Here is a 14237-nt window from a genome sequence, read left to right on the forward strand (position 1 = left end):
TTCAACCTTAACAAATTCATACATTCCATCCATTCAAACATTAAGAACTACCAATATTATCAACACAACTTCATAGTATATATCAACCTAAATACCAATTCAACATGACCATTAACACACTTCCAAAAGAGCCATCTTCTAATACATATACAAACATTTACAACCTAATACAAAACATATCCAAACATTCACAAAATAAGCGTCCTATATACATGCCATAGATAACCAACAACCAAGACTTCAAAAACTACCGATGATAGTCAATGATATGTGTGAGTTCCGATGATCCGATCAACACGCTCCAAAAGTTCAAAATCTATAGAAAACAAAAACAAAATAAGTAGAACTACTTAGTAAGTTTTCACAATTTAACATATAAATTACCAAATTCATTTAAATGGCATTTGAACATAATAAATGAATTCAACATTACCACAACAAAGTCCAACAATTTCATGTTAGAAATGTTTAACTATATAGATAACCAGAGTTCACATCAAGTAACTTTTATTCTTTGGATGAATCTTTGTAAAAGTAATCAATTACATGTGTTCAGAAATGAATAATGCTCGTATGAGCTATTCAGGTATAGATTAAACATGTTAGGTTACCTGTTTGAGCTATACCGATGACAATACAAATAAACTAGCCTGGCCAGGGCTAGGTATACATGTAAAACGAAAACTAATTACTAGTCCAGGCTAAATTCATGTGACATGTACATCCGATCTGCAACATATGTAGTAACTCAATCCAGATCAAAAACTCAGACAAAAATCTAATGTAAGAACTTTTACTCGATCCATCGAAATTATTTCAGAAGTTCAATATAAATTACATAGTTCATTTTGATTCAACAATTTTCTAGAGTAGATATATAACACCAATAACAATAATATTTATTGACAAATTATACTAAAATAATCGTAAAAACTTACTGAATTATGATAGCTACCTAGAACCGAAGATAATTACTCCACAACCTTCACTTTCCCACAATTTATAACCGATCCACTTGTTTCTTGATCTAAACATAATAAATTAATTCAATTAACTAATTCAAATACCACACAATACTTATATTCAAACCATTCCACCTTTAATAAAATTTCACACATTTACTCTTAACAATTTAACTTTATTCAATTTAACCCATACTTCAAAATTTAAAACAATTAACATAATTAAGCTAAAATCCCAATCAATCGAATTTCTAAATCTCAATGACAGCCCATTAATTCTAAATTTTATCATAAATCCGTGAACTTTTACTAATTTAACATTTAAACCCCTAATCATCAACATCACCAAAAACTACTTAACAAATTAACTTTGTCCAAAACTCAAGCTCACAAAACCATTATAAAGCTTAAAAAATCTCAAGAATTTAACAATGGCACAAGACAAAACATCTAATAATTTAAAAAATTAACACCGGGATTATTTGGACCTAATTGCAACGATCTCAAAAACACAAAATTTCACTTCTATACAACCTTCCAAGTGACTGAAACTTTCGAGCTAAAAATATGGTTGGTTCCTTCTTTTGTTTTCAGCAACAACTAACAAAGGTGATGATAATTTCTTCCTTTTATTTATTTGTTAATGTTTTATTTTATAATTAATCAATAAAATAATGACTTACTAGCCAGAATTGTGGTCCCAAAACCACTGTTCCCGATACCACTGAAAAACGAGATGTTACAAGGTCAGCTCATATGGCTCTTGTACCTTACTCCAAATTTTTGGTTTTCGCTCGTTTTTCAATCCTTTTGCTCCCAAATGCTCTCGTAAGTATAAAAACATGAATTTGAAGGATTAGAAACATAAAATTCACCATTAACATCGAATAATCACCCAAAAATGCATTAAGAATGAGATTAAAACATGTTACTTGTAGCACTTATCGTTCCCTTTATAATATTTAACATAAGCTTCTTTTTGTCAAATATTAGTCCTTGAACGAGCTCATCATCATCATCATCTGAATTTGTATCATTAAGATTATCAAGATCCTCTTTCTTTCATGTACTCTTTGAAGTATGGATTATCCTAAATCCACTTATGAATGAAACTATGAACTATGCAACATGCTAGTACGACCCAACCTTTTTTTTTATGTTGTACTAAGGTGATGTTGTTAATTTGAGAAATATTGTTTTAGAACAAGAAATGTCTTCTGAATCATATTTCAAAACATTGAGTGTCTCAAATTAAAGAGTTCAAGAGTCGTTTTTAGTGCTTGTGTTTAGCTCTATTTTCTCAAATGATACCATACCCCACAATATGGTGCAAGAAAATATTTTGTATATGCATAATTAACATCTACCATATAATATTTGGATTTACGATGCAAATAGTATGTATATAAACTTGATTTGGAGAAAGAATTATATTAGGTTATAACCTTTTTTATAATATGCAATTAATTAAAAATAATATAAAATTTATAATTTATAACTTTTATAAAAAAAATTTTATAAAGTGTCTGATAACTTTCATAACATTTGTTATAAATAATATAATTTTTTGTCATAACTTTAAAAAGATATTTTCTTACAAATATGTTATGAGAAAAAATTATAACACTTTTTTTTTACAAATAAACATATTTTTTTATAATATATAGCATGGATACATAAAAAGTTATGATCATATATCTTGGACATAACTTTTTATAAATAAATATATTATAAAATTTTTATAACATGCAAATTTTTTTTAATAAACTTTTTGGTCATAGCTTTAAAAAATTAAGAATTAAAATATAATTTTTGGTTATAAGTTTATAAATACATATAAATTATTTTTATAATATAATTTTTAGGATTTATAATATAATGAATATTTGGTTCACGCTTATAATATAAAAATTTATAACTCAAATATGTAAGAAATAAAATTTTAAAATTGCATTTGAGTGTAATTACTTCAATTCTCACTCTCTATAAAAATTAAAAAGTGTAATTAGGATACTCCAATTACACTTAATTCAGTAAGACTCACCAATTAAAATAGTTACCCAAACATAACACTCATATATAATTATAAACAATTAAACTTAAATCCAATTACTAGATCCCCTAAATCATTACTAGTTTCATTTGTTCAATGTTTTTGGTTTGACGCCTTAGTCTAACACTATCGTCTATATTGTTATCATTTATTGAGATAATAAACCATATTGAAATAAATTTAGAAATATATCTTTTAACATAACAGATTTTCCTTGACTTTACTATGACTTAGAAAAAAAACAAAAAGTCAAACTAGAAATAACCAACTATTTTTATAACTATTGTCAAAAGAATTTCATGTAGGTGAAACAGGTTGAGTGTTCTCAACCGACCCTTTGATCCCAACATTTAGGACCTCTTTCAATCATTCACTCATATTATCAACAAAAATAGGAATAACATATATAAAACACCCTAACAAAATGTTAATTAATTTCGGTGTTTTGGGACATATTGAAAAGAATGAGAGATGGAATCCTTGAATGGGATAAACAACCATTCAAGTTTGCCCTCAACTCATAAAAAGCCCGACTTATCAGCAGCCTCCCGTGATCGTTTCCTTCAAGGAATTACAGTGCTTCTTTCTCGATGGCATGGTCTTCAAATGGCCGTCCAAAACCAATGGGGCGGCCTTGATTCCTTTCAGAAATCCCAACAGCTTGCCGCTGATGTCTTCTCTTGGTTCATTCAATCCAAAGGTTCTTTCCTTTTATTTATCAACATGGCTCGTGTTTCTCGTAGACTTCTTAGGTTTTATGTAGGAGTATGAATATTGACTTATTATATACATTGGTTTTGCAGCACATCGGGTAGAAGATTTAGAATACTTGCTTCATGAAAGCATGTTACTATCTCTAAATACAGAGATTGAGGATGGTAGCATCGAGGAGGTACACAAGAATATTGTTTTTGTTTTATTGGATTTTCGGTTGTCAATCGATTTGTTGGTTTGTCCATTCAAGCTTTATGATTGAATAGTCCGACCAACATTGTTTTTTGGCTAGTATAACTTTTTTAATCACTTGGTGTGGGAATATATAATGGGTTCTCCAATTCTACCAAAATTTAAGGTTTTTTTTTTTTTTGCTAATTTATGAAATCTTTTGGGATGTAATTCTGGTTCTAATACGAACTCATTGCTTTGACAGGTAGCAGAACAATTGATGATTATGCATGAGGAATACTTGCACGGAAATCATCAGACAAACCAAATATTGGATGTAGTGGAGGAATGAAAAAATTGTATATTCAAACCTTAAAAACTTTGACAATGAATTGCAAAAGGGAGTATTAAGAAAAATCTAAAAAGTCTAATGTATTCAGCAATGATTAATTTTCCAACCTAAAAATAGCTTGGTAATCCCCAAATTTGTCTTTATATCCTTCAAGATAGGCTAAAAAGGTACAAAGATATAGAAAAGGGAACAACTTAAGAGTTTCTTTTTAGCAAGATTCTTTTAGTTCTTAATTTACCCGTGATTTTCTCGGTGCTATTATTTTAATTTTTGTAAATTATTAACACAGTTATTGATATAACATCATTTTATATTTATATATTGTATACATAAATAATTATATTTATCCAATATAAAAATAAATTAATATATTTGTTTCTTTAAATGTCGAAGATTAAATTAAAATAAAAGTTTCAAGTTACATTTGAACCACAATCACAGTTTCACGTATAAAATTACACCAAACTAAAGTTTATGTATATAATTACACATTAAATCAAAATTCACGTATAGTTTTGAAATTTATCCATTTTCCTTTCATTTAATTTCTAAACATAAATAACTTAACATATTTTAATATTTACATTATAATATGGTATATTTAATTTGGTATGAAATAAATTGCAAGAAAGAAAAAAAAATCATATTACAAACTTAAAAATAGGTCGACTCGAGCTTAGGCATTGAATATTAAAGTTCAAGCTCAGCTCATATTTTAAGCTCAAAATATCATATTATAAACTTAAATCTATTTTTTGTGCTTAATATTTTTGTTCAAACTCTCAAAATTTTTAGACTTGCCATTGGGCTTGGATGAATAGCTTGACCCTTAAATAAGTTTATTCCAAAGTAATGGCCAACAATTTAAACTAGATCACATATATGATTTAGAAAGCAAAAGAAATCTAGTAATGAAAAAAGTAGATATATTATTGGCATAATGATAATTTTAGCACTTAACATTTACACTTTTTAATCAATTTGGTCCTTATTCTTTTTTGAGCTAAATTTGACTCTTAACCTTTTAAAAAGAATCAAAATTTTTTAAAAAGTCGAATTATTTTTTTAATAGAAATATTGACTAAAATATTAATTTTTTTAAACATGGTGGTTAACATAATAATTCACATGTACTTCATGCTAATTGTTAAAAATTTAAAAATTATTTATTGACATGGCATATAAGACTGCCACTTGAGTTACCACGACAGCATCGTTAAAAAATTAATGTTTTAGTCAATATTTCCATAAAAAAATAATTTAACTCTTTTTGAAAGGTCAATGACCAAATTTAGCTAAAAAACATAAAGACCAAATTAAATAAAGATGTAAACATTGAGGGCTAAAATTTTCATTATGCTGACCACGCCTCAATGTGCGTGCATCGGGGCTATGAATAAATACTATTATACTTAAACATCTAGCAGCTTTATTGCAAGTGTGATAGATCAGATGTAATATTTTATAACTGTTACAATGGAACACTTCGAGTATTCCAAGGATCAAACACAAGGGATTGCCAAATTGATAAATGTGTTTATCAAGTTAATTACAAGTTAAGCAATTACTAATCTAATCAAGTCAGAAATTATTAGTGCAAATTCCAAAATAAATTATTTGTAAACTAAATTTAAATTATCAATTAAACAAATTAATCTAATTATCTTCCCTATTGCTTTAGAGAATGAAAATAGTAAAATGATGGTCGATTGATTCATTACTCGCTAACTAAGCCAATAAACATATATCGATTACATTGTTTGTCACTCTCAGCTAAGAATGTCCTCTCGGTCTCATCCTAAACTAAAAGATACCACCTAGGTTCTTCTTTTGGTCTCACCTAGGCATATAGATCTCCCCTCAGTATCACTATTCGACACAATTATATTGAACTATCTATCAATAAACTCTGATTTCAGTCACTTTTATCTAGATATTCCACTAGAGGCTTCAACTTTAGCTATTAAAAATTTTGATATAATCGAATAATCAATTAATCAAAAATAAAAATTAACTTAAACTAACAAAAAACTAATCAACCAACCATCAAACAATTTAGCACATAATCAAACTTGAATTTCAAACAAGCATTTTATCAAACATATGGTAAGCATAAAATAAAGGTAAAATGTTTAAGAAAATGCTCATCCAATTGATGGAAAAATAATGAAGCCCAAGAATTTGGTCATCTTTCTTTTGCATAGTCTTCAACAATAAAAGAAGAAATAGAAAACAAAAAAATAAAACCTATTCTAAATCTAACCTAAAAATTAAAATAAAAGAAAAGAAACCTAAAACTATGAAACTAAGGAAGGATGTTCAACCAAAAAAAAATTGTCTTCCAAACCTTACAAAATAGTTTATAGTCTACTAATATTTAACCTAACATTGACCAATATGCCCTTAAATGAAAACAAAGACTTAAGTTTGTTTGGACACAAAATTGTCCCTGCAGCTTTTTTCTCTTCGCCAGGCTTTAGTATCGTGATACCCAAGACAATATTGAAATTGGGAGTCTTAGGGGTCTTGGTGTCACTATATCCATCCTTGGTATCACAATATCACTGGAGTTGACCTTAATTGTCTTCACTTCAACACTGTCAGGGGTATCACGACTTCTGTGGCTTGAGTGTTGCGATACCCCCTCTAAAAGATGATTTCTTCAAGTTCGAGTCATTATTGGCTTCGTACACCACTCAGTATATAGTTTGGTCCCCCATGGAACCATTTGCCTAATTTGGGTCTCAAAAGGGCATTAAAATACCATACCCCATTGTGTGTGCATCGGGCTGAGAATCAACACAAAAACAATCAATAATAGGGCGGCATACTACAAAGTGTGACAGGTCAAGTTGTAATATTTTTAGTGTTACAATGAAACACTCCAGTATTCCAAGGACCGAACCCAAGAGAGTTCGAGGAAAAAGTGATTCCTAATTGAGAGACATGCAACAAAGAAGTCTAGCTAACTACTCATTAAGTTCTATATCACGATAATTCAAGATCAGGGTTAATTAAGCTAAATAACTACTTAACACTAATGATGACCAAATTGTAAAACAAGCAAAATTGCACAATTAACAATTCAAGAAACACAAGTAGTCTGTTGACTTCCATGTTGTTGATTAGTCCTTGGATTATGGATCCAAAAGGTTTAAACTTATAATTGGCTCAATTTTACCTTTCGGTCACCATTTTACCAAATTAGACGATTTAATCTGGTTTATCTCTCAACCTCACCAAACAAACTCAGGCTAAACGAATTGATGTTGAATAGGATCTCCTCTCGGTCTCACCTATCTATATGTTCCCTTAGAGACGTCATTTTTTTACAATTTAGTCCCTATACCAAAAACTAACCAAATAACATTTCTATCAACCAACCACCATAAACTTAATTACCTAATATTATTTCCATATAAACAACTATCCAATAAACAATAAAATCATACATTAGATCAAGCACAAAAGTAGGGTTTAAGAAAGCTTAGTGATTTCTTGATGGTTGCTTGGAGGAGAGAATGTTGGCAACAATAGAGGTCACAAATACTATCAAAGATCATTTTTTTAACTAAGAAAAAGAAATAGAGTTGAGATATATTAAATGTTATGGATTAAAATGAAAATACAAAGAACATTTGAGTACCAAACAACAATTAAGACAAAGTTACAGTAAAAACTAACTACCTACCAACTAACACAACTAAAAACAAAAAAAGTTTGAAACTAAGCCCTAAAAATATAAAGAATAAGACAACTAGAAATCTAAAAAGATGAAAGAAAAGTAAAAGTGAATAACCTCCTTAGTTCTTAGCCAAAAGTTGCTTTTAACATCTTATTACAACCTAAAATTTTGGACCAAAATGCCCTTAAATGTTGTATTTTGATTGGTGTTGGAGAAAAGCTACCCCTACAGTCACAATACCCAATATCTAATATTGCGATATCCAAGACAATATTGAAATTGGGAGTTTTGGGGGTCTCAATGTCGGATATCCATCCTTGATATCGCGATATCGCTAGAGTTTGCCTCAATTTTCTTTACTTCAATACTATCAGGGGTATCATGAATTCATGGCCTGAATGTTGCGATACCTCCCTCTGAAAGATGATTTCTTCAAGTTTGAGCCATTATCGACTTCCTACACCATTCAATCATATCGTTAGGTCCCTCATGGCAACATTATTTTGGTGAATTTGTGTAAACCCCCTTACCCGTATCCGATGCCGGGACAGGGTTCGAGGCATTATCGGACTTAAACATTCACAAACATACAAAATCGGGTCACCAAATTTTGCCCAAAATTAAAACTTTTCAAACACATGCATATCGTCCCTTATACAGGCCTTCGAAGCCTATAACATACATCAAAGTGGTTCAAGACTAAACTGAGAACTTTCAATAATATTTGGGCAACTTAAAAATTTTCTATCTTTGTAGAGTCACACGCCCGTGTGGGTGGGGCAGTGTGGTCACACACATCTGTGTGGCTTGGGACACGCTCGTGCCTTCAGCCCGTGCAACTCTCTGTTTATGATGTCATCTAAACAAATTGATTCACACAGTCAAGCTACACGCCCGTGTGGTAAACCGTGTCCTCCACACGGTTGAGACACACGGCCATGTCTTTACCCGTGTGTTCAAAATTTAGGCTAATTTCAAAGCATTTTTGTCATTTTCACATGCACACGCATACATTTGACCTTGTCATCTTATTAATCACTTATACCATTATGTTATGGTTATTAACTTATACATCAACATCCATGTTCAGGGCACTAACAATTTATTACCATATCACACAATCATTCCATGACCATGACCACCTCGAACGGTCCTAAGGCATTCATCGTGTACCTATGCCATATACGTCTCATACATAGTGAACAAGCATAATCACATAACCACATCACAAGACATTAACACATATCATAGATAAATAGGCTTACAAGAAAAAATCATTATAAGCCACATCTCATGGCTATAAACAACAAATCAATATAAGCCAATACCTTTGGCTAATCACAACAATAGTCATCACAGAAAAACTAAGTCCCTATACATGCCACACACTTGAAAACATTTAACTTACGCATGTAATACCCTAAGGGTAATGGCTCGATAGTGTGATGCTGCCTCCGACGATCTCCAACCCCGAGCTGACCTGACAAAACTAAAAGAAATGGAAAGGAGGGAGTAAGCTTTACTGTTAGTAAGCTCGTATGAAAATAATAAGCAATGTGATAACATGCTATTTTAAAATTCTTTCTATTTATTCAAATTCCAGCTAAGCTATTTTCTCGAGTCACATTCATTAAATTATTTATATCTAGAGTTATGAGACTCCAAATCAAGATCTGTTAATTTTTATAGAAACTAGACTCATATATTTTTCTATCATAAAACTTTCAAAATTTTTGGTTTGGCCAATAAGAACAGTTTATTATTTAAAATCTTCTCTATTTTTCCATCTGATAGCTTAGGCTTCAATCTACTAAAAGTCAAATATCTCATAGTACGAGACTTGGATAATGTTCTTATCTCTTTCTCTTGAAACTAGACTCACCAAGGATCTTAGTAATATGAATTTTAACTCGTAATTATTTTTATACAATTTTTACTGATTTTCCAAATTTAGAATAGGGGATTCTAAACTCATTCTGACTCTGTCTCACAAGAATTCAAATATCTCATCATATGAGATTCCTTTACTAGCAACATTTCTTTTATATGAAACTAGACCCAATAAAATTTAATTTCATATTCTATTCAGTCTCTAACTCAATTTCCACTATTTTTGGTGGATTTTCAAAGTAGGACTAATGCTGCTGCCCAAATCGATTTTGGTACAATATAATGATCACTATCATAAGATCATTCCCAACTAATCATAAACTTACCATTTCATGGATCCTTTACTCATTTTTCGCACTAGAGCTCAATATAAAAGTCATTATTTCTTATGGGCATACTTAGTCATGCATTCCAAGTATAGGATAATTCCCTATTACATGCACTCAATCATCAAATTAGTCTCATGACAAAACATCATAGTATTAATTTTAGTTGAGCTCAATGATTCCAAAATTTCCATTCTCATTTCTTATTTTGATCCTGTTGAATTTCTCGAGAATCTCGATGTATTGTCCATTTACTATCAAATCATAGAAGTGATCATTTTCAAGCATGCACTATCGCGAACCTCACATCTTACGGCGGGATTACCAGTCCAGGCTAAATCCCCCGAAATATAAACTCATAGAGTGATGTCGAGATTACCAATCCAGCCTAAATCCCTTGTAATGAAAAACACTCACATTGAGCTCAAATCTGAATTAGCAGTCCAAGATAAATTCAGACCCTAATTAGATTACCCGTCCAGGCTAAATCCACAATGCACACATATTCTTCGAGAGGCTCGATCACTCAAGGAACACCCATTCGGGCTAGATCCTTTCTATATTTGAGATCAACGGATTACCCGTTCGGGCTAAATCCTTTTCTGCAACACATGCAGGATCTCAAGTTATGTAAGCCATGGTTTATCTATTGAATTTCTCTTTTTACATCAACAGGGACATTTATTATCATATCATTATTATTGACATATTTCATGGATTTTCATGCCTTCATTATAACTAAATATCATGCATTCATAACACATGTAATTAGGCATATTAATAGTTTACTTTAAGTTATTCAAACTTATTTGTCAAAATCTCGTCAGGTACAATCATATAGCAATTCATACTACCCACATAATAGTAATTTAACATTCAATTCATGTAACAATAATTTTCCATTCAATTTCACATGACACAACAAACATTACATTTTCCATATCATACACACCATCCATCAACTTCTCTTAAACATGTTAAATCATACAATTTATGCCATATCAGTAGAGAATTACAATTCATGCATGGTATTGCATTATTATTAACACACGAACTTACCTCGGATCCAGAAACGACAATTTACCATTTTAGTCCATAACCTTGTATTTTCCCGATTTAAGCCCGAATCTCGATTTCCTTGATCTATAATATCACATTTAGCCTACTAATTAGTCACATTATTCATATGGGTCTAAAAATCATTTTGCGAAATCATAGACCATAAAAATATAATAAAAATGAAATTTTCCTCATCATATTTGTGGTTCCCAAACTACTATTCCAACTAGGCCCAAAATCGGGATGTTACATTTCTCCCTCCTTTAGGGATTTTTGTCCCAAAAATCTTACCAGGAAAGTGGTTTTGGTTTCCATTTAGATTCCTAAATCCTATAATCGATGTCAAAGAACTTTCACTCAAGTTGAGCTTTTACTGCCTATCTCTTTAAATTTCACATACAAAAATCATGAGTGGTATTCACTTTACAATACTTTCACTGAAACTTAATCTCCACCAGAAAGCTTATGTATTCAAAAGTCTGATCCATACCATCATGTTACATATACATTCGCACCCGAATCTTTTCAGATTCAAATAGTGAAACTAGTCAGTTCATCTCAACCTCATACTCTTTATAATTCCACACAGTCCAATTCAACTTTTATTTACCTTTTTTTCAAAGCCTCCTCTGGCTTTCCGAAGAAATCATCCTATGAATCCTGGATCTCAATCCGATTAGTGGATATTAAAATTCCATGATATCCAACATTCATAAAGACACGAAATTCTATGAATCTAGTGAGCAGACATTTGGATATACCAGCATAATTTACACATCTCATAACGTTTAACAACGCTACATATCACTCTCCTGTTTCAAGGATAGGAATGATCCAGACAAGAAAATTCATACTGACCTTTCCTATTTCCATTCTAATGCCCAGACGACAAAAATAATTCTGATGATTCTTGCTATACATCTTTAAATTTTTAATATTTCAAGAATTTGTACTCAAAGATAAACATTGATTGTTTCAGCATTTTTAAATAACCAAATTATCTTCACATTATCAATCTCAGATCTTCTTATCACATTCAATTCTTCTAGGAAATATACACTTCTTAATTAGACTATTCGTCTTTTTACCCGTGAAGAAATAAAATCTTATCCTCAAGCATGGACATCCCATTAAATTTTAAACATATATTCCACACAGATTGAACAATCAAGTCGACCTTATTCATCCGTATTTGATATTTCAAGAAATTCTCTCTTCTAGTCAACAGAACAATTCAACATGCATCATTCCAAATTCACTCATCATGCCAATCGAAGACCATAACAAATGCATTAGTATAAGTAATACTGATACCTCAACTGAATACATTAACTCTGATTAACTTACTTGAGAAAGGAAATCCACCATACACATTGGGACTTGAAATTTCACCACATTATAAGGATCACTTCAGAGGTATAGTCATACTTGTTCTATATATATATATCAATCACAAGTTGCAAGCCATGATCGACAAGTTACAAGATAAAGATAATAAAAAAATCCCAGATAGAGAAATCCGAGACGGAGAAGCCCAGAATAAAGAAATCCATGATAAAGAAATCCATGATTAGGAAATCCAAATTACAATACTGCATCAGAAGACTAAGAACCAGACTCATAAAAAATATATGAAAGACCCCAATAGTTTTTCAAAGAAAAGAAATCTAGAATAACATCATTCCAAACCACTGACAACAAATACGACTGGAACTATATACTTCTCATATATATAAAATCAGTTAGAGCAATGATCGGTAGAGATAGAATCATGGCACCATACACAATTTCTCATCGATTCCCAACATGCGGAATATAACAAAATACCAAAGAAAAACAGAACCATGCAGATCATAATCCAATCAGACTGACAACACATTCGTCTAATGTTAAGATCAGGGAACATTTTCATAATGTAAGAATTCATCAGGGATTAGATAACCCCAATAATATTTTCTGTGTCAGATAATCTCATACAATATCTCAATAGAGATAGTCACAAACTATTTACTGTAATTACCATGCTTGGACATTTCATACTTCAAACATTATTCCTTTAACTATTTCTGCAGTCCCAAATTTCATAATATTCTCTTCACTAAGAGAACTTGATCGCGTGATTTGTAGCAAGTAATAAATATTTATAATAAAGATCAAACCTAGACTAACTATTATCACGACGAAAAGGCAAGCGCACCTATCGAACAATAGTATAGTAATGGAAAGACCGAGATATCGTACCCAAGGGAACCAAAAGTACTAGTAATAATTATCTTTTTATTATCTAGCCTAAGAATAAAAAGGGTTCGTTTATTAAACTAATTATTAAAAATAAGAACGCACAGAGAACAGAATTGGGGAATTGCTTTTGGGAAAATCGATTGACTTGAGACAATACCTAAGGAAAAATCCACCTAGACTTTACTTGTTATTCTGGCTCCAAATCGAACGATTTATTCATTTAACTTGTTCCGTAGAGATCCCTAAGTTATGTTATTATCCCTATTCAAGACTAGTAACGTCTAATCCCTAGATTGAATAACCAAAACTTTTCTCTAATTAACACTCTAAGGTTGCATTAACTTGATTTAGGATCCCCTTATTAGGTGTCACCCTAATCTGGCAAAATCTTGTCACCCTATTTCTAGGCGCGCAATCAACTCCACTTAATTATGACAAATGTACTCTTAGACAGGGTCTATTCCTCCTCTGAATAAGAGCGTGTCTTGAATCAATATCCTGGGATATCAAAACAAGAATTAAGAACACATAATTAAGAACAAGTTAAATATTTATCATACGATTCAGAAAATAATAACAAGATTCGTCTTAGGTTTCATCCCCCTTAGGTATTTAGGGGTTTAGTTCATAACTAAACAGGAAACATCTCAGAAGAATAAAGAATACAAAACATAAAGAAAACCCAGAACTCCTGAAGGGAAATTGAGGAGAGATCTTCAGTCTTGATGATGAATCCAGCTTCCGAGATGGATCAATCGGCTTCCTTAGAGTAATTCCTTACTCC

At 31.0% G+C, this 14237-nt stretch overlaps 1 protein-coding gene across 1 annotated transcript; it reads left to right on the forward strand.

Moving 5' to 3' along the window:
- Window positions 1-3468: 3468 nt before the first annotated feature.
- LOC107906066 (pre-rRNA-processing protein TSR2 homolog) lies at window positions 3469-4548 on the forward strand. Its single transcript, XM_016832924.2, has 3 exons — window positions 3469-3715; window positions 3819-3907; window positions 4166-4548. Exons 1-3 carry the CDS (start codon window positions 3487-3489, stop codon window positions 4250-4252), a joined length of 405 nt encoding a protein of 134 aa, XP_016688413.1. The 5' UTR covers window positions 3469-3486; the 3' UTR covers window positions 4253-4548.
- Window positions 4549-14237: the final 9689 nt, after the last annotated feature.

Source organism: Gossypium hirsutum, chromosome A09 (assembly GCF_007990345.1).
Source record: "Gossypium hirsutum isolate 1008001.06 chromosome A09, Gossypium_hirsutum_v2.1, whole genome shotgun sequence".
NCBI lineage: Eukaryota > Viridiplantae > Streptophyta > Magnoliopsida > Malvales > Malvaceae > Gossypium > Gossypium hirsutum.